A 20,063-nucleotide genomic window follows, 5' to 3' on the forward strand; every position below is an offset into this window, starting at 1 on the left:
TATACAGTGCAAGTTCTACCGCCATCATCTGCGTCTTCTAGACTTTGTACGAAGTGTAATCATCGAAGAAGCTGCACGATGCGGTATTGGCAGAGGCGCATGCGGCTTCATCACAGGAAGATGGAGAACCCAAACAGTCGCAGCTTCTCAGCTCTCTTATCTTCGATCAGTCTACGATGAGACTCTTCGGCTTTGAATGTCGTTTGGTCACGATCCGCGTAGGAGCACGAAAGGACTTGCAACTGGGACCTTGGAGAATTCCTCGGAACGGCGTCTTTCCGAAGGATCCGTCAAGCGGACTGTGAGGAACGAGACCTCATAGTACTATCATCCCGACACGCCCTGAGGATCAAGATTCTTCTCGAGCTGGACCAGCAGATGTTCCCACGTTCAATATGGATGGAATGGATGCATCCTGGATCCCGTATGGTGGTGGACCGCGAATGTGCCCGGGGCGCAGACAACACAAGCTCCCTGCCGTTACACTTCACAAGGAGTGTCGGCGTCCATGACAGAGCCACTAATCTCGAGCTGTGCCATGTTGTTGCATAAAATGATCAAAGCCATCCATGTGCCGAACGACCACGAAACACTGCGTAGATGTATAGTCTGGAATCTCATCATCAGCTTGAGCTAGATGTCAATCGAAATAGCCTAGTTTCCTTGCTGCAGCTGCAACTGTTCAGGCATCAACAACTCCCATGACCTGTACGATTACCCTCCACCTACTTGTGTCCTGGTAAAGTATAACATCACTCGGTACTGCGCCACACGAAATTGTGAGCATTCCAGGTTGAGGGGCTCGGCCAGCGGTGTCTAGCTTAGGACCTATAGATGGATCCTACCTAGGTAGTAGTAAAGTCGCTTCCTATCCGCGTCCTTGTAAATCACCTAGATACGCGGTACTCGGTAGTACCTCTTAAACCTTGGAAGAAGAGACGCGCGAAGTCCGAATATATCTTCCATCTAGTGGCTTCGAAGAGGCTGTGGGCATGTTCGTGTCGCTGTACGAATTGGATTGATGAGGGAGTTCCAAGGTTGGGAACAGCCAAGAGCCAAGCCTGGTCGCGTCCCCCAGCCAGTTCTACCTAGTACGTAACATTCAATTAGTAAAAAGTTACGAACGGTTATTAAGGTACGTTCGACTGATTACCTCGGAAGCTTGTGATAGTATGTACTTAAGTTTAACGGCTAGGCTCGCAGATAAAAGCTCCTGACCAGCCACGTTACTATACGTTCGTGTCTTGACTATTATGTATTCAAGCCATGGCCTCGAATAAGAACGGGAAGCCAGAAGGAACTGACCCGTGTCTAAGAATCGTGCCACTAGGATTGAACGACGACACTTTCATTAATCGCTGCGTTGTTGTCAGTGTACTCCTCAAGTTTGATCACAAGTTAGAAACGACAAAGTTGCGCCTTGCACTTGATCGCTTACTCCAATTTCCAACATGGAACAAGCTTGGGTCGCGAGTGCGGAAGAAGGTCAGCTTCATTATTACTCTTATGTTTTGCGCTAAGTAATGAATCAGAACTCACGATTGGAATTTCACATTCCTCACAGCTTTTGCTCTGAGAGACCTGGATACCTCTGGTCCGCAGAATCGACAGCATGCCCGATTGAGAAGCATGTAGCTGGTTCTCAGATTCCATCTCGCTTCGACAAAGCTTTCGTGGCAAGCTCACCAGACGCTTTGAGACCTCTGATTTTTGATCACGATGCGCCAAGACGACTGCGTGACTACTTAAATGGGGACACTCCACTTCTTGCTATTCGTGTTATGACATTCGATGACGCGACTACCGTTGCTGTCTCGTGGCCTCACATCATGTCGGATGTGAATGGCATACGGTCATTCTTAGACGCGTGGAGTCTGGTCATGGCAAAGAGGGATGCAGAAGTCAAATCCTTGCATGGTTTCGATTTTGACCCTCTTGAACCACTGGAGCACCGGGGTCGTCCCGAGGATTGGGCCCATTGCGACTACATATTGAGTACGCGTCAAAAGGTCAAATGGATAGGTCGCCTTACAGGGGAACTTGTCCGGTATCGGGATTTCGAGTGGAGGACCTTCTGCCTTCCTTTAGCCCATATTACCAGCCTGAAGAAACTCGCGCTCGAAGAGATGCAGCGTACCGAACCGTCGCCTACGCGGCCGCATTTCCTCAGCGACGGCGACATCATCGTTGGCTTTGTCACTCGTATACTAGCTTCGTCACTTCCAACACGATCGGTCGCCATATTCTGTGCTCTATCAATCCGTAAGTTGTTTCCAGACATCTTTCCACCTGATAAGATCTTCATTGGGAATGCGCTGAGTGCGACCGTGACATTGATACCAAAAGGCGGATCCCCTAGTAAATCTGTAGGCTATATTGCTGCACATTTTCGTAAAGAATTGAATCTACAGGCGACACAACCTCAACAAGAATCTCTCATGGCGATGAACAGTGCTGCGTATCGAAAAGGGAGACTGCCTGAGGCGGCAGTAGGAGACTCGTCAGCAGTGGTATTGGCCTTCACCAATTGGACTCAGGCGCGCTTCTTTGATATTGATTTTAGCGGTGCGCTGCGTAATGGTGATCACAATGACCCTGCCAGGGCACACCCAGTACTCACCAAGCCATCGTATGTGGGTCAACTGGAGACTGCAAGCCAAAGGCCCAATTCAAGATACTTGACTGTCATCAAAGGCCAAGATGCAAAAGGCAACTATTGGATCGATGGGGTGTATAGGAAAGCGACATGGGAGGTGATAGTTCGCTTACTGCATGACATCAACAACGACAATACGACCTGATAAATCAATGTTCATCCATGGTTCCTGTACAGATCTCTAACAGTTCTTTATACCTCTTTGAAAGACTCTGCACTCCGCACTTCGAAGTCTCTCAGCGCAGCAGCGTCACTTTCACCCCATGGGAATTCCTTCTCTGCCTGCATAATGAGGGTCTTTTTTGCGTCACTTCGGGGCATGACCATCGCAATATACTTGATCGGGTGGCTAACAACACCGGGCTCGAATTTCAACTCAGGCTCAACAGTCTTACCACTACTGTCTACCGGCTTCAAAATATCAAATACAGCTAAGGCTTGGGCAATAGTGACGAACAAAGCGTTATCTGCAACGTGACGGCCTGGGCAGACGCGTCGACCGTAGCCAAACGTCCAAGTGCGCGGATCCGCTTCAGGAGTATGTGTTGGTGACGCGAGAAAGCGTTCTGGTTTGAATAGACTTGGGTTCTGGTAGACAGTAGGATCATGGGTGAACCACCTGGGAACAAGTCAGAACGTCGAGTGCCCAGAGCACAGATGGATAGTATCATGCACGCACCAGTTGTTCGGAAGGAGCAAGGCGCCTTTGGGGATACGATATCCATTGATGCTGTCATCCTTATCGGCGCAATGTGGCAGCGCCATCGGAGCGACCGGATGCCAGCGATGGACTTCTTTGACAATAGCATCAATGTACGGTAGTGTTCCTTTATCGGCGCTAACGGGGAGCCTGTCACCGCCAATGACGCGGTCAAGCTCCTCCTGTGCTTTTTTCTGTACGTTTGGGCACACCATCATAGCAAGGAAGAAGGTCATCAGGGATGATACAGTTGTGTCCGCACCGCCCAGATACATGGACGACGCGGACCACTTGTGTATGCGCTCCATCTGGGCATCGGCGCCGATGTTCTCCAGAGCCTGAGTGAGAAAGGATGTCTTGGCCTTACCTTTGCGCATTTGTTCTTTCACGAACTCATATGGACGCTCAGTAGTCTCTTGCAGCTGCTTAGCCATGCTACGCGCCGTGCCTTTGAATCCGGCGCCAGGAGCCCAGTCCGGAAGAAAACGCACTATGACTGTTAGCGCCTCCGGACCGTTGAAAGAAGCATTTCCATCATGTTGATCAACTTACAGAACGGGAAAACATCCACGAGGTATTTGCCTGGTACGGTCGAATCTGCAAATTCATGCATGGTCTTGACCGCCATATCGACCAGGGGATCCTTGCCATCGTGTTTCGGTGTGTAGCCGTACGTGATGCGCAAGATCACAGCCCCAGCCTGTTTCTCAATATGGTCGAACAGGTCTTCTGGGGCTCGAAGGATGTTCTGAAGGAAATGTGCAGCTTCTTCTTCTTGCACGCGATCAAAGACAGAGACAGCAGTGCTTAAACCGGCTACCTTTGCGATATTCTTTCGGTGCTGGCGGAATACTTCCGTATACCCGCTCATAGCTAACGTATTGTTCCATCCGATCCTGTGTTTGGGCGGTCAGTGATTGCATACTGAAGCTAATTTGTATCGTAGTTTACATCTGACTGCTGAAAAACATATTCGGCCGACCAGAGTGGACCGCCGCCCTGTCCCTCAACAACTCCAATGCGATATTGGCGTCATTAATGATCACGAAAGTATTGCCCAGCACCGTGATCGAGCTAATCGGACCATAAAGTTCCTTATGCTTGAGCCAGTGGTGGCATTCCAGCTCACCTGGCTTTGGTAAATCATTTACATTACCTAAAACCGGTAAACCCCTCGGACCTGGAGGCAAAGGCAGACTGCTTTTGTTCGAGTACCTTGATGCGCGGTAGGCGAGGTACAGCCCGGCGACAACGAGAAAAACAAGCAGGTTCGTAACAATGAGGCCAGCCATATTGGAAAAAGCAATCGGCGAACGGGCCCCGGGGCAGCAGGGACGAAGGTATAAAGTTCCAGTTACATGGTGGAGCGTAATCATCGAACCACGACGCCTGCTTAGGTGTGAAACTTGTTGCATGCAGTCGACCGACGGGCTCCACTGTGTAGATGCTGTTGGCTCTTGGCGAGCAAGGCCCAGAACAATGGTCCGGACTGTGACAAAAACCTACGTACGGAATGCCTTCCATTCCCAAGAGCAAAGGCACGAATGGAACTTCAGTGGGTGGAGAGGGCGGATGCAGCATCTCTGATCCGCGACTCGAGACTGGATCAGATACTATATGTTCTGCAGAAAAGCCCCTCTTACATGGTGCCGGCGGCTGATACATTGCGTCCGCTGCTAACTACTTTCAGTGTTTGTGAGCGTTGCGTGCCCCACCATGTGTGCTGGCAAGATAATGAGCTTGAACGAGGCGTCAAGGACCCACGGCAACCACTAACAAATCTTGTGTGGCTCACATAACAGCACAATGATCATAGCTATTCCTTACTTAATGTAGCTACAACGGAATTCTATCCATAGCCCAGAGCAACACCATAATCGCCAGCCATACACGTTGCCCACTGTCAAAGCTGTGCCCGGGACAAAATTTCCCACAGACCCACCATTTACATCAAAACAAAGTCTGGTACAAGGGTTCGTGCCGCCCCATACCCTGCTTGCCGCCCCGTTCCTCCGCACCCCACACTCGGCAGTGTATTAATTCGCCATCATAATGTCCGGCACTAGGGACTTGTCCGGACCCGTGCGCGGAGCTGGTAGCTAATGCCGATAGACTGGGCTAGGATAGTGGAGGACAGGGATCCTGCTTGACCTAGAAGTGGTGGCAGCTTATCAAAAGCAGCGCCGTAAAAGAAATATGGCCAACCATATTCTAGCGATCCTCATATCAATCCTGGTGGGCGCAGAACTGGTTATAGCAGAGACTATGGCGACTAAAAAGCGTTTTAGACAGCGACGATCAGGGAACCCATTCCCTTTTAGTGCCCCTGTGGCGTCTTCTGAATGGGACGCCACGCTGGATCCACTTCGAAACGTCCATCACCATCGATCGTAGCAGCAGACTCTACTATAAAGCGAGATTTAGCAATGCTTCCAAAATCACTAGTCACTTCGTACAAGAGTGCTCCTACAGCCAACAGGCCTGGATTCCAGGATCAGGAGAGCGACTCTCTTGGCAGTACACACGCTCTTGAACCCAGCAGCGACACTAATACCCAATTCCCTACGTTCGCATGATTCGATAAAGAATCTTGTGGGTTCTACGGACGAATTCTGACGACTCGAGCTTCAAGGGTCTCTTTGCCTGTCCAGGGGCAACAAAAAACAGTCTTTCATTATCACAGTATTTAGCATTGGTCTACACCTCCGCGTTTGTGTCCTTGGATATAGTTTTCAATCTCATGCAATTGGTGCCCTTGGACGTTGGCATTGAATATCACGAAAATGAAGACAGCCGGCCTATTCCTTACGCTTTGTGCAGCGGTACATATTGTCGTTGCACAGCAAAGTGCATACGACTTTCTCGACACACTTCCAAGTTGTGCGGTAAAGTTTCACTCATCTCGGTGTCTCATCTATCGCTAATATTCCTTCAGTCACGTTGTGTAGTGGCCAGTCTATCAGCCTCAGCCTGTGCATCAGATGATTTCAGTTGCCTATGCTCTGACGCAAATTTCCTAGCCGTCTCCGCTGCCTGTAATAATGCCAACTGCACAATGATCGAAACTTTGGCAGCAACAAATCAAACCTTTGGGATATGTGGTATCAAGATACGCGATCAAAGTGCTCTCCTAATAGGGTTGTCAGCTTCGGTAGGAAGCGTGGCTTTATTAATGGTCATCGTTCGATTGCTCGATCGCGGGATATCCATGACTGCAGAATTGGGATGGGATGATCTGCTTATCGGCGTCTCTGGGGTATGTCTCGCAAGATTGCATATATACGGTATGCATAGTAACTGACGCTTCTTTAGGTCTTGTCCATCGGTATGAATGGTCCTGTCATCGCCGCCGGAGTTATGGGATTCGGACGAGACATGTGGGCAATGACACCTGATAACATCACCGCAAGTTTGAAGGTAAGGCAACCTCCTCTGCCCTTTCAGCTCCAGGTATGATAGCTCACTAAATCGACAGGTTCTCTACGTCGCGTACTTCACTTACATGCTTTCCGAATGTTTTTGTCAGCTCTCAATCCTCGCATTCTACCTTCGCATTATGGTCAATAAAAAAATCCGCATGGCTGTGTGGGTCCTCATCATAATGGTGATCGGTTTTGGTATTGGCAACACAGTCGCCATGATATTCCAATCTACGCCAATTCGTTACTTCTGGGATGGTTGGAAAGGAGACATGGTCGGCTACTATGGGGTGGACGTTCGCTTGTTCGGTTTCATACGCGGTTCATTTGAGATTTTGCTTGATCTGGTCATTCTGAGTTTACCGCTGCCAATGCTGCTGGCTTTGCAAATGAGCAGAAAGAAGAAAGCGCAAATCATCAGTATGTTCTGTGTGGGGTTTATCATAACGATCGTAAGTTGCATCCGGCTGTGGAGCTTCGTGAGGTTTGCTCAGAGCACGAATCCGACTTGTAAGTCTAATCCGTTCTCCTTATTGATATGTCTGCTGATACAGAAAGATGATAACACTGCTGGCCTCATTACCTGCGCCACTGAGGGTAACCTCTTCATCGTAGTTGCTTGCATGCCTGCAATGCACGCTTTCCTTCGGCGCACCTTCAGAAGCGCTCGCAACAAATACGGATCCGGGACTCGCGTTCAGTATGACAGTGGACATGCCAGTAAAGGGTCATACGTGCGACATGATTCCAGCAGTCAGAAGAATGATCATCTTCCCTTTGGCGTGATCAACAAGACAACCGATGTTACAGTTTATCACACTAATCGCTCCAGCTCCTCAGATGTTGAGCTAGTACCCATTGACGGCCCCATGCGGTCTCTATAGGATGCTTGGATGTATCATTGTGTATTGTTTAATGTATAACGATCTCGTATGTAGCAACTGTAAATTGCTCCCGTTTCTCTACGAACTTACAATCGACATGGCTCAGCCTTTCTTTAGTCATAGGCCCAGTAGACTTCATTGAACTCTTACATAAACATGAGATTAGCCGTAATGTCACTCACGACTCTACAGTGAATTCCATATATAGATCAGCTTCGTTTTGCCGCATAGACGGCTAGGGAATTGTGGTAGTGCGGATTCTGAATAATTCTTGACCGCATCTTATTGAATACGACTAAGAGTCGTCACTCCCGAATATACTCGTTAAGACCTCAATCAGGCCTACAAATGCGAGGTTGATGGCTATAGAGACTAGGGAGGAATAGTTTTGGGCTGATACCGACATTAAGCAGAGACAATTTCAAATTCAGGGTACTAGGTGAGTATCGGCCTACTTTAGTGTGGCGTTTGTCAGATAACTTCTAGCATGCATAGATTGTGGTGACTCTGCGGAAGGTATCACAACTGGAAGCCGTGTCTGGTTGGCACCGTGTGAGTAGCCTATGGTTGTGGTCAGGTATTATAGCCCTAAGGATACTGGAGATATTTGTAGATGTTTTCCGTGTTATGAACGGAAGATCCAGAAGATGGACAGAATAATCGAGAAACTGTCAGGACGAACCTTGTCGAAACGCAGTATGATGCAAGGGGGCTTAGTTATCTAGAAAGTATCGATTTGGTACCCGAAGACGCGTCTTAGCTATACTACGAGGCGTGTCCCCTACTAAAGAAGAGAGAGCGTTTGCGGCTTGGTTTTATGGTTCCCTGGACAGATGTCACATAGGTTTCCCTGACCCGTAACGCAGCCACATCTCACGCGCCTCTATGATCGACCGGTTCTTATTATGACTTCGTATCCACGTTTAGTCGCTGCACTTTATCCATAGCATCAAATAATTTTCCTTCCAGGACCGAATTCCGCAGATACTTTGCCAGGCGACTCTTCATAATCAATGACACACTCAGCTGAGGCCATATCTTACTAACAGGACCAGATACAGGACTAAGCACTACCTTAAATAGGGCGAGACAAACTGCGGTATGAGATCTCATAGTTGCTATACACATGGTCCTCGTCTTGGTTAAGGGAGCGAAGGAGACGATTTGTGAGACCATGCTTGCGGGAGTCTTAAGATGAGCTACACGATCCAGTAGATCCAATGGCAGTTCAAGAACATGAGAATGCGTTGTAAGCAAAGGCCAATCGATCTACACGAGGACCGCATAATCGAACCAGCGTAGGAACCGACCACTGGAGAGAAGATAAGTATAACCGCTGTTTACCCAGACAGACACAGGCATCTGTAGATAATTAGGACGTCTCTGTACTATACAGGGAGAGTTAATGCGCACCAGGGTTTGTGAACAAGTCAAGCAGGTCCTGAGCGTGCTCGTTCGAAATGCCACACAGCTATGAGCGCATCGGAGCATGGGATCTAAGGAGATCTCACTGCTAGCGGGATGTCTTGACGACTAGCCACCGGTAATTTCAAGAATATAGATGTCTTCGCGGAGGTGAGCCATTTTTATTTCTAGGGTCAGAGGACGAAACTAGTACTTATCATCAATCCATAGTGCAGCTACAATGTAGGGATCAGCTTTAAAGTATGAGTTTACTCTATGTCTCGCTCAACTTTTGTAGAAGGAACAACTCTCTCTATCACACTAGTTATTAGCGTTGTATACTTAAGTCTCATCCTGTAGACTTGATCCTTTAGACAATACAACTTCATCAGACTTCAACAACTTTTACACGTCCGACACTATTTAATGCAGCCTTCCAGGTTATGTCGCACTTTGTCACTACAATTTTTTCCTCATCTTCTTCCTGCTCAGTTCGCCATTAATCTGTCTAGCATAGCAAGAGCAGCCGGAGTATTCAGATCTCCCGTAACAGGGTTTGTAGCATACAGATCGCCGAGGGCTTGCTCAGTCATATGTCAATGATAGTCCGTAGCTAGCCGTAAGTCCTGTGATGCAGCACTGTACTATTCATGCTATACCATTAGAGATCGATATGGTATATTCCAATGATGAGAATACTAGAGTCATCGATATTATAGTGACAAACCGCATTATAGGGTTCAAATCGAGTCGGTAGCTCTTGCGAGATCACGACCAAAGTCTTCCATGTTTTTCTCCTGTGCTTGCTCGCTAGAAATGCGTAGATCAGGTCTGGTATTACTGACTCGGGCAAGGTCATCGACAGACTCCAGGGATCGGACATCCTCACCAACAATCTTTTCAATGACTTTCACCTTTGCCTTCGCTCTCTTGTAGCGATTGTCAAAGTCGGCTACAGCGTCTTCGTTGTTGCGCGTGTCGTACGTATCTGGGTCAACCAGATCCCTGAGTGTAGTAATATGTTTCCGAAGTCGGGGATTCTCCATTAAGGAAGGTAATTCTGCATTGGCAGCATGCTGTTAAAGCGAAGTGTCAGACGTAGAAAGCCCTGACTGTTTCGGGACCTTCTTAGGCCTCACCACATTGTTTTCACCTGAGTGTTCTTCGCCTATAGTATGCAGTCTTTGCATCCAAACTTTGGACTGACCAGATAGTCGGCCTAGAGCAACGAACTTCTCAAAGCCTTTCTCCAGGCCGAAGACTCTACCTTCGATGCGCCCTGCGCGTGAGCCATCGGCAGCGCCAGCATCGTAGCCCTCTTGGTAAAAAGAGTCTTCTAGGCTGTGAAGATCTTCGAATAAGTCAGCACTGTCCATGGCCTTATGCAAACTTCCAGAGCGACAGTGCGGTGATGTGCAAGCGTTAATTATAAAACGACCCCCCCAAGTTCAAGCTTAGCTTGGCGTCACGTGCGCATGCGCTTCCTTGGCTGATCCAGTCGCGTCGTTCTAACCCCACGCGTCGAGTACGGAACCGGACACAGGTACAGACTACCTCACAACGTTGAGCGCTGACACTGCAATGAATGTGGGTTAAGCCGTGCTCTCGGAATCATGCCTTCGTCAGTGTCTCCGATTCATTGCTTCAACCACATGCTGACACACATTCTAGCAATGGCGACCAGAAGGCCCTGGCCGCATCTATCGCGAACCCGTTTGATGATGAACCTCTTCGTGTACAGGATTCGACTGCGCACGACATAGCTACACTCCAAGCGAGATTAAACAAGCAGCTTGGTCCAGAGTTTATATCTACAAGAGCGGGTCCAGGAGGCGGGAAGGTGGCATATATAACGGCAGAGAAGGTCATCAATCTTGCAAACGACGTCTTTGGTTTCAATGGTTGGAGTAGCAGCATACAGCAAGTCCAAATTGACTTCGTGGACGAGAACACTAGCAATGGAAAGATCAGCCTGGGCTTGAGTGTCACGGTGCGGGTAACTCTGAAGGACGGCACATATCACGAAGATATAGGGTACGGCAGCATTGAAAATGCACGAGGCAAGGCAGCAGCATTTGAGAAGGCTAAGAAAGAGGCTGCCACAGATGCAATGAAAAGGGCTTTGCGTACATTTGGCAATCTGCTTGGTAATTGTCTTTATGACAAAGATTATCTTGCCAAGGTCGGGAAGCTGAAAGTCGCGCCTGCGAAATGGGACGTCGACAAACTTCACAGGCATCCAGACTATCGGCCAAAGGATGAGGCTGTCCCTACACCCTCGAATTTCAAACAAGAAGCTCTAGTGAGAACGCGAACGAATCAATCGACAGGCTCCATGGACTTTGAAGATGAGCTTGGGGGCAGTCTTTTCGACGAAGTGGAGGTCAGTGAGGTACATGGAGACGAAGTCTCGATGCAGACAGTCTCGGATGGGGAGAACCTCGCGAACATGTCAAGTACGTCCAAGCAGGCTTCTAGATCCATGGCGCCTCCCCAAAGAAATCATATGTCACGCATGCAATCCATGCCTGCGTTGCAGACTGCCCAACCTGTACAAGGTCAGACTCATGCTCAGGAAGATCCCTTTGCGGAACAGAAACATCAAGCTAGGATGGCAGCAATGGCCCGGAGGGCGGCGTTCCAGCTGTCGACAGATCATGGCGTTGTAGTGCGCCCTCCACAGCAAGCGACATATCATCAAAACCCAGCCCAGAATACAGCAGCAACCCCAACAATTGTGTCAAAACAAGGTCAGGCTGAGTCCAAGGACAACTCATCATCCGCGGGAAATCACAACGCAGGTGCTAACCCTGGTCCTGTTCAAAATACTCCAGAACAGCAACCTCCTCCGGCTGCTAACGTAAATGCCGGCTTGCCAGTGTTTGTATCATCACGAGCTGCAGCAATGCTGCAGCAACCCACGGCAGAGTCCCCGAAAACTTTACCAGTCTTCAATCCCCACGCCGAATCCCCATCTCTCCGTCGCACAAGTGGCATTGACCACAGGCGCTCTGGTCCTGTCCCAAGAGAAGCAGTAAATATTCAACCGACGGTGGTGAATCGTAATGGACAATTGTCAAACGGAACCTCAGCTCTGCCTATGCTGCAGCCGGGCCCTCAAAATCCAACAGCACGTGCAAATTTCGTCGACCCCAGAGCAGACACAAATCGAAGAATTGGTATGCCTGGCGGCGCACAAAGTCCATTGGCGAATCGAGGCTCATACAAGCCGCCCGGGCCTGCGACTGGAATCAAAAGGCCTCCCCTTGTGGACGTCAGCAATGTAACAGATGCTGCAGGCTCTATCGGTGATCCAATGGAATCGAAGAAGGCCAGGGTTGGAGGAGCGTAACGACAGGAGGAGCAACAACCCAACACGTTGCATGGCGCGAAGGTGTTATTGGCGCTTACGGATCAATAGCGATATCTATAAATCAACACTTCGATCTTTTGACATGACTTAACGTTGCGCAAATGCAATTCAAGCACGCTATAACTAAATATGAAGCTGACATGTCTGTAAAAACGAATAAACCCGTATTGGCCAGCAAAAGGAAGCTTCTTTTAACACAACGTTCTTCAGATAACCCTTTCGGGAAGTTCGCATCAAAGGCCACAATGCCGCTTTGGGATCAAGGCAGCCTCAGTGCTTGACTCTATTAGGTTCTTCATCATTGAACGCGTGCACACCTCTCACGATCTCATCAGACTTGATAAGCTTCGCCCCAACATACGTCCATCTAGCCATCATTGCATCATCAGAGTCCTACTCGCACGACCGAGCAAAGGCATGCGCACAACGCACCCTCCAGACCCAAAAAAAAGTGAGCTCCTCGCCTCATGAATAAGCCCCATCAAGATAACCCCACCACGTTTCCGCAGCGAGGACAATCGCATAACTATCAAACTCGACGAAGATTCTCCCACGCTCACCTTATTCCCAAGCACCGACTCCCATGTTTCACAGCCCTCCTCCTAGTGCTCAGCTCAGCCCGCTACCAACCCAGCAACACAACGGACTCACAAAAGATCGTTGTCCAGAATGTTGTGCACAAGGAGATGGGGTGAGATGGGTTGAGAACGTGGAGTGCGAACGGGTGGTGTGAAGGTGGTAGATTTGGGCAGAGAACGGGGACCGCGAAAGTGCGTCTATGGCGGCGCGGCGACGCGTTTGCACGCAATATGAATTGCATGCTGTCCGGGGACTTTTCCCAAAGCTAAGTTTGTATGCGAAGACAGCAAGCTGTGCTTCTGTGTGTGTGCTTCGATTGCGATTTTTTGAACGAGGAGCTGCTGAAAGAAAAATTGCCAGGCAGCTAAGAACCTTTATAACTAGAGGCACTGTGCGGCCGGGAACTCGTCGGCCTGTAAGCCGCGCACGGACATCTGCTGGACACCCTCAGGCAGCATTTTCTCGAGCTGCCTTAGGTAGAGCCTATGTAGTGCGTCTCATGCATTTGTTTGCTTGAAAGACGAATACAAAAGTTGCACTTTCACATTGCGTATCGCAACGCCGTCGCCAATATCCTTCGCCCACGTTCAAACGCTCTTCTCCCTACCTCTCCACTCCCGCCCTCCTCGAATCCGCCCGACATGTCGCTTTTTGGCCAAACGGCATCCGCTGCTACAGCTGCAAACCCGGCACAAGGTGATATCAAATCCGATGTACCAGTTACGAATCCGCCAGAAGACAGTATATCTGCACTTGCATGGTCAAGTGCGGGAGACTATCTGTCCGCTAGCTCGTGGGACAAGAAGACGTATGTTTATCAGGTGCAGGCTGGTGTGAGCTCAGGTTTGACGACGATTACGCATGAAAAGCCAGCGCTGGATACGTGTTGGTCGAGTGTAAGGAAGACTTATTACCCTGGGCTGAGCTTTGGACTGACAGTTGGGCAGGATGGTACTAAAGTCTTTTCTGCCGGCGCAGACAAAGCCGTGTTCATGGTGGACATGAATAACATGGGCCAAGGGCAGAAACAGGTCGCAGCCCATGATGACACAATAAGCTGTGTGCGTATTCTGGTAGTCAATGGCAAAGATATGCTAGTTACAGGCTCATGGGACAAAACGATCCGGTACTGGGATCTCACATCTTCGACCCCTCAGGCCCAAGTCACAGTTGCAGAACGGGTCTACACGATGGACACAAAAAATAATCTACTTGTAGTTGGTACTGCAGATCGCTGGATTGAGGTTTTTGACGTCAGCAGCAACCCATCAGTTCCCGTCAAAAAGCTCCAGAGTCCGCTGAAATGGCAGACACGGGTTGTGTCGTGCTTCAATGATGCCTCGGGTTATGCAGTCGGAAGTATCGAAGGCCGATGTGCGATACAATATGTTAAGGATAGTGACAGCGGGTATGTCTCTCCACCAAAGAACCCTGCTTACGACGACATGTGCTAATCTGTACTACACACAGCTCGAACTTCTCCTTCAAGTGCCACCGGCAGAACGATACAAACAATCGAGACGTTGCCAAGGTGTATTCTGTCAACTGCATCTCATTTCACCCTGTACACGGCACATTCAGCACTGCGGGTGCCGATGGGACTTTCCATTTTTGGGACAAAGATGCCAAGCATCGTTTGAAGGGCTATCCAGAAGTCGGTGGTACAATCAGCGCGACAGCGTTCAACCGGAATGGAGAGATCTTCGCGTATGCAGTCAGTTATGACTGGAGTCAAGGGTTTCAAGGAAACAATCCGAACTACCCGAACAAGATCATGCTGCATCCTGTCGGTGCGGATGAGTGCAAACCACGACCCGGGAGCAAGAAGCGATAGTAAAGGATATCTTGTGGCTGAGACATCAAAAAAATCGAACCAGTTGACTAATATCGATCCAATGAATGGCATGGCGTTATGGGTGTATAGTATATATAGGATGTTTCGCGAGCATTTCGAAATGTTCTGGCGGATTTGTTGCACGTAGAGCATGGAAAATGGTTCGTACTTAGGACTGCAGGATATCCGACTTATTCGTATATCGCAATGATCACATCCTATGAGGCAATATCCGCCTTGGATTTCAGCAAATCAGATTCCTGCTTATTATTCAACATCACATTCTTATACCTAGTATCGATGCAGCCCCAGTACATCAAGGAGTAATACAAGATAAGACAAGGCTGCTCTGCCCCCAAAAAATTCACTACCCGGTAGAGATGCGCCCAGATTGCCCTTGATAAGCATAGCTCCGTCGTTGCGGATTCTTCCTCTGACACACCTCTTCACTCCTGCAGAGTCATCAGTTGGTCAAATAGTACTGGGCCAAGCTGATGATTAATCCTTTGCGGTGACTTGTGGTTTCTTAAACGTCTTATAGTATGCTGAACTCAAACGACTTTAGGAAGGTCAACTGAGTACTATTGCCTCAAGTCCTGCTGGAATAAAAAGTGCGAGGTATCTAATTCTATTTACACGTAGCAAAATCATATATTGATAAGCAGCGACAAGCAGCGTGATTGCCAAATATAATTCTGTCTTCGGAATCCGCCTCTGACTTCCATTTCCTTCGTTTGAGCACCCTCTAGTCAAATCTTACTGCTTGGTTAATGAGAAGCCATACTCCTGTCTTTTCACAATGTCGAATCGTTGAGAGTCACCGATGCCCTATCCCAATAGCATCGGAATGAGGTTTTCTACCTGCTACATGGCGATACTCGAGCAGCGTTTACACAATATACAAACTCCTTTGTTCGAAGCCTTAACCGTAGTCAGAGTGATTAACTGTGAGACATTGCACGCAGTCCCCAACATCTTCGAAATCATCACCAACAGACTCCGTCTATACAGATCTTATTGTCTTAATCCAGTCTCATACTTTGTGAACTTAACATTGAGTTGAATATCTAGAGGCACCTGGTTTGCGTAAGGAAGTGAAGAGGCATATGAAGATTCATCACTGTCTCCACGAGATAGTATCTACATCCTCCGGAGTTGAGCCATCCACGCAAAATTTAGACGTCTACAATACCTGCATATCTAAAATCTCCCTTTCCTTCCCAAATACTACCCGGACATGTCTTCCCTCTCCATTCTCTTTTCCCACAAACAAGCCTTTCCTCAGACGCCCCAGATACATTTCGTAACTTGGCATATACCCCTGAATGAACTCCTCAACCTGCTCATCACCCATCCCAGTCCCTTTCGTCTGGATCAATGTATGTTCCTGCTGCGATCTCCACATATACACATTCTCTAGTTTCTCTGTATCCAGATGAATGAAACAATCAAACGAGTCTGGTCCCATAAATGAACGACAATACCTCGTGAGATTCCGGTTCAGCTCCAGCAGATGCTCGATGTGATGCATTGGCAGTGTATTGGTCAGTGACACAGGGCTCTCTGATGCCTCTTTCAGTTTCATGCTGAGATCATCCTCTGAAATCGGCTGAAAGCCCACGCACCACCCCTCGAACACCACGACCTGCACTGCAGACTCAACCACAGGCCACTGCTCCTCTGGCACACGATCGCCTTCACCATCAAACCTGCTTTTATCAAACATGGGGATCCGCACAGGCTCGGTTCCCTTCCTTCCTCCCTTCATCGCATCAAAGAAGCGGCTCGCTAGTTGCTCATCATGGGTTCCTGGCTGGCCTCTCGTGCGAAACAGTCTGTTCTCTGGATTCTCATCCCGTAATCTGATGAGTTGAGCGTGTGTGAGGTAGAAGTCATCGAGTGAGACGGTGATTGCATTGAGATTATGTTCTGTTGATAACAAGGCGACGATCGCGTGAGCCCATGTTGATTTGCCGGAGCCCTGTAAACCGGAAACGCCGATAAAGACTGGTTGGGAGGGGTCAGATGCTACTTTATGCTGAATCTGTGGAAGAAGAAGGTTGAGAACTTTGCAGGCGCTGACTTGGACGACCATTGTGTGGAAATGCTGTTTGTCGTTGTGGAATGATCATGAGGTTTCAGGTCGAATCACGGATGCAGACATCGTGTTGGTGTGGGGTATCGGATTGAATAGTAGCAAATGGGTACCTAGATTTTGAAGTTCAAACATCAACCACTGTGATGCGTAGAGTCATCAGCTTGAAGGTCGTTGGCTCGTCTTAGATATCATCTCCCACAATTCTCATCCGGATCGCTCCCGGAGTTGATGGACTTGACGCTTGAGGCGTTGGGTGTTCCTAAGATACCGGCATTGGGAGACTCCACGAGCTCACACAGTTTAGTTCCGACTATGAACAGCATCTCTCCGTCTCACCGTATTGTCTGTCATACACCAAACTAGTCTTCTGCAGAAGCCAGCTCACAGTCTCGAAAAACTACCTATGCAGCACATATGCGCGCGCATGTCTCAACCTCTAGTTTATCATGTTCGAGCTTCGTCAGTGGGGCATTAACCAAAACAATACCCCACCAAATATACCATGTGTTATATGGTCTTCTTGATCCACACCTCATATATAACTCCTCCGAACATCTCGATCATACCATCGTAGAACAGTGGCAATGTCCCCTGCGACTCCCTCCCGCAAGCATTCCATCGCTTGTATACCTGCAGACGGCATTGGGCCCGAAGTCATTAGTGCAGGCGTCGCCGTCCTGAAAGAACTTGCTGCCCTGGACGGCACATTTGAGCTCATATTCACAAACTACGACTGGAGCTCTGCGACATATAAGAAGAGTGGCAAATATATACCCGATGGCGGCCTTGAGAGTCTCAAGAAGCATGATGCGATTCTATTCGGCGCCGTGGGCGCCCCAGGTACGTTCCGCCCAATTTTCTTTCCTATTTCACACTGCGCTTTCTTCTCGGGACTACAAAATGAGTAGGACGTGTGCGAGTATTGGCCAACACACATAGATGTCCCCGATCATATAAGCCTCTGGGGTCTGCGCCTCGCAATCTGCCAACCACTCCAACAGTACGCGAATGTGCGACCAACGAAGATCTTCCGTGGCACACAGTCTCCACTACGTGCCACGTCCGCCGGTGATCTTGACTGGGTGATTATACGCGAGAACAGCGAGGGTGAATACGCGGGCCAAGGAGGGCGGTCACACGTCGGGCAGCCGTGGGAGACTGCAACTGAAGTAAGCATCTTCACTCGACATGCTGTAACGAGATTACTGGAGTTTGCTTTTGAAATGGCGCGGAAGAGGCCAAAGAAGCATATAATTGTTGTGACGAAGAGTAATGCGCAGCGCAATGGTATGGTCATGTGGGATGAAATCGCGAGTAGTGTGGCAAAGAGATTTCCGGATGTGACAGTGGAAAAGATGTTAGTAGACGCAATGACGTGTAGGATGGTGCTACAGCCGAGCAGTATCGACACTATTGTCGCGACGAATCTGCATGCTGACATCCTGTCCGACCTTGCGGCTGCATTAGCTGGAAGTATCGGTATTGCACCAACGAGTAATTTGGACCCGACAAGGCAGAACCCGAGTATGTTCGAGCCGATCCATGGGAGTGCGTTTGATATCACTGGTAAAGGGATCGCAAATCCGGTGGGTACATTCTGGACGGCGGCAGAGCTGTTGAAATGGCTGGGTGAGGAAGAGGCGGCGGCCAACATGATGGAGTGTGTGGAGAACGTGTGTGAGGCTGGAATTCTGACGAGAGATCTGGGTGGCAAGGCAGAAACGAAAGAAGTTACGGAGGCGGTAATTGCGGAGTTGAGAAGATCATATCTTCTTGCTAAGAAGGATTGAATCCCTTTGAAGTTGCCGGTGTTGTAGACTGTTCATAAGTCCACTGCATTGGATATGCTTTTCACTTGGCCTGATATCTTGACCTCACTGGCGGAAAACCAAGGTAGCTATCAAGTACATTCGCAGCTATAAGGTTTCTTTTGAACAATCAGGGATATCATCAATGGACTTGACTTGGATCTCGTTTCTGCCAGTTGACTTTCTTTGAAGCGCTAAGCTTGTTGGGTAACTAGAGCACGGTCAGCGAAATCAATTGACCGTTATAGGACTTATTTGCACCCCCATTAGGCTCAGACCTGCGCCCGTAGAATGGGTCGACGCGCATATGATCTTCCCAGAACGACTTCCGGTTATAGTTCCAAGAATATTGCATTGGGATTTCAAGCTTGGCGACTGTCTGGAAACGGTATTTGTCTTGATGCCATGGGATTCTGACACATTTCCCAAGCTGTTCGTCCAGATTTCTAAGTAGCTGACTGAAATAGGTATTCGACTTGGTGAACACCATGGCATCCATTTAGCCACATGTCCAAGGTGTCCTCTGGGCCATCAGCTGTCACAATCTCCTTTCCAGGGTCTTTTGGGTCGCAGTATTTGGTACAAGCCTATACTTGCAAACATAGTCACCAGATCGATAGGCGGGTCGGGAGCGTACAGGGGAGTTTCGAGTTGCGTATTATGGAGCTAGTCAAGTCCTGGCTGTAGATCGGTATCCTGGCGCTTTTCCAGTGCCTTGTAGTACTCCTCCTTGCTATCGTATCTCGAACGAAGTTCGAAAATCTCGTTTGTGGTTTTCGCATCGGCAACCTCATGCACAGGAGCTGAATTAAACTCGATGTCTTAAGTCGGAATACTTTTACTTGCGTCGAAGAAGTCACCTTTTACGTTGAACACCAATATAGCAAGTTCTCTGGACTTCAGAATACGATCGTGCGGGCCTGGATCGCCCGATTCAGTACTATGACGAAGTGCAGCAGGATACTCTGTTTGCTTGTGGAACAGCTCGGTCTGGCTCAGGTGTGCTGGCAGGTCGTGCTCAACCTCGAAAACACCCCCGAGGAGTCCTTAGTGCGAGCGTGTGTACCTAGGCTAGATTAAAGGTCTGATGAAGGACTTATATAAATTGATGAAGTTACCTCCAAACGCATGACAACATTTATTCTATTGCCCCTATGGCATCTGATTGATCTTTTCGGCAACGGCTTGAACCTGCTCTTCATCTGCTGGTATCTTGGTAACGCCATTGGCGTTCCAGTGGATGTACCTCCTGCTTCGTAAATTTGGCATACTGAGTATTTAGTTTGGAGAATCCTTGCCCGCCATAAG

At 48.8% G+C, this 20,063-nt stretch overlaps 8 protein-coding genes across 8 annotated transcripts; 5 read left to right on the top strand and 3 right to left on the bottom strand.

The window, feature by feature from the left end:
• Positions 1-1,184: 1,184 nt before the first annotated feature.
• EJ05DRAFT_536741 (uncharacterized protein) lies at positions 1,185-2,885 on the top strand. Its single transcript, XM_033749332.1, has 2 exons — positions 1,185-1,485; positions 1,533-2,885. Exons 1-2 carry the CDS (start codon positions 1,267-1,269, stop codon positions 2,799-2,801), a joined length of 1,488 nt encoding a protein of 495 aa, XP_033601878.1. The 5' UTR covers positions 1,185-1,266; the 3' UTR covers positions 2,802-2,885.
• EJ05DRAFT_474537 (cytochrome P450) lies at positions 2,571-4,916 on the bottom strand. The gene is made up of 4 exons (XM_033743619.1): positions 4,308-4,916; positions 3,909-4,252; positions 3,336-3,846; positions 2,571-3,275 (listed from the first exon to the last, which is right to left on the bottom strand). Exons 1-4 carry the CDS (start codon positions 4,646-4,648, stop codon positions 2,849-2,851), a joined length of 1,623 nt encoding a protein of 540 aa, XP_033601879.1. The 5' UTR covers positions 4,649-4,916; the 3' UTR covers positions 2,571-2,848.
• A 1,495-nt stretch (positions 4,917-6,411) lies between these two features.
• EJ05DRAFT_498643 (uncharacterized protein) lies at positions 6,412-7,659 on the top strand (the record flags this gene model as incomplete). The annotated part of the gene is made up of 4 exons (XM_033746714.1): positions 6,412-6,612; positions 6,669-6,773; positions 6,832-7,285; positions 7,334-7,659. 4 exons carry the CDS (start codon positions 6,412-6,414, stop codon positions 7,657-7,659), a joined length of 1,086 nt encoding a protein of 361 aa, XP_033601880.1.
• A 2,144-nt stretch (positions 7,660-9,803) lies between these two features.
• Positions 9,804-10,439, bottom strand: EJ05DRAFT_484385 (DUF1715-domain-containing protein; the record flags this gene model as incomplete). The annotated part of the gene is made up of 2 exons (XM_033745334.1): positions 9,804-10,139; positions 10,203-10,439. The coding sequence occupies 2 exons, from the start codon at positions 10,437-10,439 to the stop codon at positions 9,804-9,806; spliced, it is 573 nt and encodes a 190-aa protein (XP_033601881.1).
• Positions 10,440-10,588: 149 nt separating this feature from the next.
• EJ05DRAFT_462801 (uncharacterized protein) lies at positions 10,589-12,561 on the top strand. The gene is made up of 2 exons (XM_033742696.1): positions 10,589-10,684; positions 10,735-12,561. Exons 1-2 carry the CDS (start codon positions 10,677-10,679, stop codon positions 12,413-12,415), a joined length of 1,689 nt encoding a protein of 562 aa, XP_033601882.1. The 5' UTR covers positions 10,589-10,676; the 3' UTR covers positions 12,416-12,561.
• A 1,095-nt stretch (positions 12,562-13,656) lies between these two features.
• EJ05DRAFT_450448 (WD40 repeat-like protein) lies at positions 13,657-15,128 on the top strand (the record flags this gene model as incomplete). Its single annotated transcript, XM_033742372.1, has 3 exons — positions 13,657-13,911; positions 13,963-14,423; positions 14,486-15,128. The coding sequence occupies 3 exons, from the start codon at positions 13,657-13,659 to the stop codon at positions 14,847-14,849; spliced, it is 1,080 nt and encodes a 359-aa protein (XP_033601883.1). The 3' UTR covers positions 14,850-15,128.
• A 740-nt stretch (positions 15,129-15,868) lies between these two features.
• EJ05DRAFT_298245 (P-loop containing nucleoside triphosphate hydrolase protein) lies at positions 15,869-17,334 on the bottom strand. The gene has a single exon (XM_033740579.1). It carries the CDS (start codon positions 16,942-16,944, stop codon positions 16,033-16,035), a length of 912 nt encoding a protein of 303 aa, XP_033601884.1. The 5' UTR covers positions 16,945-17,334; the 3' UTR covers positions 15,869-16,032.
• Positions 17,317-18,976, top strand: EJ05DRAFT_474541 (tartrate dehydrogenase). Its single transcript, XM_033743620.1, has 2 exons — positions 17,317-17,787; positions 17,887-18,976. Exons 1-2 carry the CDS (start codon positions 17,532-17,534, stop codon positions 18,735-18,737), a joined length of 1,107 nt encoding a protein of 368 aa, XP_033601885.1. The 5' UTR covers positions 17,317-17,531; the 3' UTR covers positions 18,738-18,976.
• The last annotated feature ends 1,087 nt before the right edge of the window (positions 18,977-20,063 follow it).

The sequence above is a fragment of the Pseudovirgaria hyperparasitica genome, assembly GCF_010093815.1.
Source record: "Pseudovirgaria hyperparasitica strain CBS 121739 unplaced genomic scaffold EJ05scaffold_5, whole genome shotgun sequence".
NCBI lineage: Eukaryota > Fungi > Ascomycota > Dothideomycetes > Acrospermales > Acrospermaceae > Pseudovirgaria > Pseudovirgaria hyperparasitica.

Bases quoted from the DNA above. Each gene is read 5' to 3' on its own strand.
- EJ05DRAFT_298245 (XM_033740579.1), bottom strand. From the start codon at position 16,944: ATGGTCGTCCAAGTCAGCGCCTGCAAAGTTCTCAACCTTCTTCTTCCA.
- EJ05DRAFT_536741 (XM_033749332.1), top strand. From the start codon at position 1,267: ATGGCCTCGAATAAGAACGGGAAGCCAGAAGGAACTGACCCGTGTCTA. The intron at 1,486-1,532 runs GTCAGCTTCATT...GTAATGAATCAG, and splicing joins GGTCGCGAGTGCGGAAGAAG to AACTCACGATTGGAATTTCA.
- EJ05DRAFT_474541 (XM_033743620.1), top strand. From the start codon at position 17,532: ATGTCCCCTGCGACTCCCTCCCGCAAGCATTCCATCGCTTGTATACCT. The intron at 17,788-17,886 runs GTACGTTCCGCC...CAACACACATAG, and splicing joins CGGCGCCGTGGGCGCCCCAG to ATGTCCCCGATCATATAAGC.
- EJ05DRAFT_474537 (XM_033743619.1), bottom strand. From the start codon at position 4,648: ATGGCTGGCCTCATTGTTACGAACCTGCTTGTTTTTCTCGTTGTCGCC. The intron at 3,847-3,908 runs GTAAGTTGATCA...TAACAGTCATAG, and splicing joins CGTGGATGTTTTCCCGTTCT to TGCGTTTTCTTCCGGACTGG. The intron at 3,276-3,335 runs GTGCGTGCATGA...ACTTGTTCCCAG, and splicing joins TTGCTCCTTCCGAACAACTG to GTGGTTCACCCATGATCCTA.